Here is a 5496-nt window from a genome sequence, read left to right as displayed (position 1 = left end):
AACCTACCAAATTTCATTACCTTTGAGAACGATTTGATATGCCGAAACTGTTTCCTCCCAAACCCTAACGATTCTGATCTTTCTCCTTTAATCTCCTTCACACCACAATAGGCTCTCTCCTCTCTCTCTATCTCTGAAAACGGCGACAAGACACCCTAAAACCCTTAATTTGTCGCTTCTCCACTTATAACATGATTTAGAGATTTTCCTTGAACCAAACCGAACCAAACAACAATTAAAATGAACCGGACCAAACCAGAAAACATGGTGTCGATCGATACACCAAGGGTGTCGATCGACACCCACACCAAAACCTTAAAAATTGGTTCGTGGATGTTACATCTAAGATCGTTAATTTGACACATGTTATGATCATGTTAAGCAGTAATTTGGTCACGTGTAAAAATCTTAAATATACAATTGACACATGTCACGATCTTGTTAATGAATAAATTTGACATCAAACTTTATATAATAAGATAAATATGCAACGAATGAATATTCAAAATAGTATTTTTAATGTAAAAAAATATATAATGTTGTTTAGGTGGATGCTGATGTGGACTAAGGAGAAGAGAAAAGTTAATTATATCTCCTATATAATAAAACGGAAATACACAACATTGTTTTGTAGACTATATAATTTTAATAAGTTGGTTACAAATAAGTTATAGATTAAGTTTTATATTATTTGTATAGTCTGGATTTATAGTTTTCAAAAATCTTAAGGAGAATATTCTAAAGCATCTAACTTACCATATTAATTTCGTTTATTAAATTATTCATCAAATAAAATCTTTTGATATCTAACTTAACATATTAATTTGTTAATTACCATTATACTTCACCTCTAATTTTTATATATGAGTCTATTTTGTGAAACAAATAAATTATCATATTATTTATTATATACCATAAGTTAAATTTTTAAAAACAAATATAAATGATTCAGTCTATAAAATATTCAAGTTTTAGTAATATTATTCTTTAAAAATAATATCTATTGATTTAAAAAAAATTACTAAGTAACGGGTCAAAATTTTAATATTTAAATTTAATTTCACACTTTTTTGTTAAATTTTATAATTTAATATAATATAATAAATTTTTAATAATTTATTTTTAAATATTTTTAAAATATTGAAACTTCATATAAAAGTTAGAAACTATGAACACTCTAAATTGGTTTGTTATAGCAATGTCAATAATATGTCACTATAATATGAAAGAATTTAAAAAAAACAAGTATATTAAAACAAAAAGTATAACACTATATTAAATTACTCATAAAATAATAACTCGCTTTTTAGAAACCAAATTCACAAAATTATGTCTTATAATGACATTCAAGTCATGATATAGTATACATTGTTGAAATAACTTCATCGTACATAAACTAATACAAGATATTAAAATTTTATTTTAAAATAGAAAATATACAAAATTTGTATAAAATAAAATTTTACCAGTGTTATAACACGAGTACTTATCAAGTCATCATATTTAGCATATGATTTTATTGCATAATATTTTATCCAAATAAACTTTTAAAAACAATCACATAAATTATGTTTTATATAAAAATTATAATATTATTAAAATAAATTTCAGCCCGTGCTCTTAATCTACTATATATACTAGGATCTGACCCGCGCTACAGCGCGGAGGAATATTTGAATATATATTTTTTTTATTATAGTACTATATGAATCATATATTTATGTAATGAGTTTGAATAGAATAATAGAAGAAAAAAAGTGAGTAAACTAGAAATATAATAAGTGCGAACGAATATTTAATTTAATCACTTTTTGTAGTAGAAGTATATTTATGTAAAATATAATAAAATATTTCATCTGTAAAAATTACTAACTCACAATTTTTGTTATGACAAACCAACCCGCAAAGGATTGCCTTTGTTAAAATATCAATTTTAACCCGCTCTATCATGTGATTGTGAGTTTTGCAAGTAAGTCAATGTACTTTTTAAAAGAAAAGTGATATGAAAGTGAGTAATATTTGATCATTGTTTGTAGTTAAAGTAGGAAATACCTAATATAATCTTACATTTATAATAAAAACTTTTCATTTTACAAAAGAAAAATTTTAAATTCAAAGAAATTAAAAAATGTATTTTAGAATAACAAATGGAAGGTTTCTACTTTAAAAAATTAGATATTTTAAAATATAAGATTTCATCGTAATCTGCATTATAATTTGCTAAAATATTGAATGAAATTGTGTACATCTCGCATAAGATGAGTTCCATAGATTTACAAATAATGAAATATTTGAATTAGATACTTTCCATATCACAAAATAATGAAATATTCAAATTATATATATATATATGTATTAATGATGTATATTTAAAATAATATTTACATTAACAGACTAAATTCAGAAATATTTTTTTTATCTCTCAAAACCTTTTTTTGAAAGAAATAACAATCGCAACTAACATATATTTTAAACTTTAATATAAAATAAAGAGTTAAAATATTAATAATACTTAAACTTTTATAGAGTGTAATTTTAATAATATTTTAAACTTTTTACAAAGCTTATAATATTTGAAACTTTTAAAAGTTTTGATATTTATAATATGTTTAAATTTTAATAATTTAAACATTATAATATTTTAAAACTTTTTAAAAGCTTAGAAATTTTAAAAAGTTTCAATATTAATAATAATTTAAACTTTTAAAAAGCTTAAATCGTATTAAACACTTTATATCTAATATTCAAATTTGGACCCCTGATTTATCAAGTTTCCTTTATAATATGTTTAAATTTTAATAATTAACATATTATAATATTTTAAAACTTTTTAAAAGCTTAGAATTTTTAAAGTTTCAATATTAATAATAATTAAAACTTTAAAAAACGTAAATCGTATTAAACACTTTATATATAATTTTTAAATTTGGACCCCTGATTTTTTTTTTTCACATTTGGACCCCTGATTTATCAAGTTTCCTGCTCATTAGAAGTTAGAAACATATTATTAGTCTTATATATAATGCTTGTGAACCTTTGTCAAAAAAATTCTAACCGATGTGGGATCTTTTTTTCTTTTTCGTTAGAGTAATATTGAGATCTCTATTATTAATCAAATCAATATCTTAAGTTTACGGAATATTTTTGTTAAGTTTGGTCTAACAAATAATGTTGATTTGATTTAGATTTTATTTTTAAGTTTTTAATAAATGCATAATTTTATACGATGAATATAAATTACTTAAGTTTATAAGTTTCCTAAAGTTCAGGACTGAACAAAAAAAAAAAAAAAAAAAAAAAAAAAAAAAATTTTTTNAAATCAGTATATGCCATATGTGGAATATATTGTTAAGATTTAGGGAGACAGTTAATGATAAATTAATTATAATGATAAATCAGTATGCCATGGAATATTTTGTTAAGATTTATGGAAGCAGTTAATGAAGAATCGTTTGTGAGAAATTTATTGCTGTTTACATTTATGATTTTTATTTATTGATGTGATTTTTTTTGAATTACCCGATAACCCATTTAATTCGTCGCGGGTTTATTCTCACCCGAATCCGACAGCTTTAATTTCGGGTTATTTTCTGCAATTGACCCGACCCGGAAGCATTTTTGTATTTCTCTTTTACTTATATAGGAATAAATTACAATATATAGTTTTTTTTTTTTGGGGTATATTTAACACTTTTGAGGCTTAGAATAAAATATCTATCTAGGTTATAAAAGAAGAAAAAAACCGGGTAAGATGTGTTACGCAATATACAGTATTAGTGGGCAAACGTGAAAGTTAGAAACCCTAGTTTTCTTACTTGAGAAATATGACGTCGATGACTGATCTTACGCAGGATTTGGTAGAAGAGATATTGTCCAAGGTTCCGATAACTTCTCTTGGAGCTGTGAGAGCCACTTGCAAAGGATGGAACACTTTATCCAAAGATCGGATTCTATGTACAGGAGAACCAAAACAGCAGTTTCTGGGGTTCACGATGTTGGATCATAGGCTTTGTTCGATGAGGTTCAACCTCCATGGAATCCTCAACGAAGATGGTGAAGACTTGGTTAGTATATCAATGTATCAAGTCGAGATATCTAACGTCTTTTACTGTGCCGGCTTATTGTTATGTGTCAGTGTCACAAGGGACAAGTCATCAAAGCTCGTCGTATGGAATCCGTATTTAGGACAAATCAGATTGATCGACGTCAAAACAGAAACAAAATCCACGTATGCCCTTGGATATGACAAGATATTGAGGTTTTTTGATGATGACCAGGGCTACTACGAAGTTTATGATTTGAAGTCTAATTCATGGAGAGATTTTCGTGTCATTCCCAACTGGGATATAATCTGTTATCGGCAGGGTTTATCAGTAAATGGAAATACTTACTTTTGGACCACAGGAGATTCCGATGAAGATGAAACCAATGATTTCTTAATCTGCTTTGATTTTACGGAAGAGAGATTTGGAAAGTTTCTTGATCTACCGTTTCAGCCGCCTGATGATTATGAACATTTTGGACATGCTGGTACTCTATCTTGTGTTAAAGAAGAGAAACTCGCTGCGTTATATCAACACTGTGATGCATTGCATATGATAGAGATTTGGGTTACTACTAAGATAGAGCCCAGTGCGGTGTCATGGATCCCCTTTTTAAAAGTTGATTGTGAGCCAATCTTTCTTTCTATTTTTGAGTCTGATGAAGATTACGACAGTTTCTTCGTTGACGAAGATTACGACAGTTTCTTCGTTGACGAAGAGAAGAAACTCGCCGTGGTTTTTAGTTCATGCAGCGACGAACCCAAAGGCTACAAAAAAGCTTATATCATTGGAGAAGATAGTTACTTTAAAGAAGTGGATCTTGGAGAAGTTAAAGCATATCGTAGCCCACTTGTGTGTTCTAGCTCTTATGTTCCCAGTTTAGTGCAAATTAACCAAACTGCAGGACCTAAAAAGAGAGAGAATAAGAAGAAGAAAAAGAAGGAATTGAGCAAAAACAAAGAGAAGAAGAGGAAGCAAAACCATGCAGCAATTAAGGTCTAATTAATGATGACTTACAGACTGTAAGGGTACAAGCAAGCCAAGCTGGTGCTTACGGCCGCCAAAATTATATATATTTAATCTGCCTACTTTTCACGAAAGAGTCATTAGTTCTACTGGAAACCTATTCCTAATAGATGGACCAGGTCACGATTTCGAACCACACATGGTTCATTTTTTACATTTTTCCATTAGCCAATTTTTTTTTTCTTTTTGGCTTGTAGCCACCAAAATCTCAGCGCCGGCTCACGTACTCTATATATTCATGAATTTATAGCATATTTTACGATGATAGTATCTCTTTTCCTTGAACCAAGACTTAGATAGTCGATTATTAATTAATTGTGTTTCTGTTTTGTTATAAAGCAGCAGTTTTCCTTCTAGCTGATCAGAAGAAACTTGGTTAGAGTAACTTTTGTACTCTTCACCGGCATAATTAAATTATCAGCTTTTG

General features: G+C 27.6%; 1 protein-coding gene across 1 annotated transcript; it reads left to right on the top strand.

Moving 5' to 3' along the window:
• Window positions 3825-4976, top strand: LOC104746386 (F-box protein At3g19880-like; the record flags this gene model as incomplete). The annotated part of the gene is made up of 1 exon (XM_010467849.1): window positions 3825-4976. A coding segment is annotated over exon 1 (1152 nt), but the record flags the coding sequence as incomplete, so codon positions are not given.

This window comes from Camelina sativa, chromosome 15, assembly GCF_000633955.1.
Source record: "Camelina sativa cultivar DH55 chromosome 15, Cs, whole genome shotgun sequence".
NCBI lineage: Eukaryota > Viridiplantae > Streptophyta > Magnoliopsida > Brassicales > Brassicaceae > Camelina > Camelina sativa.
The sequence above is the reverse complement of the archived record's forward strand: the minus strand, read 5'-3'. Positions and strand labels throughout refer to the sequence as shown.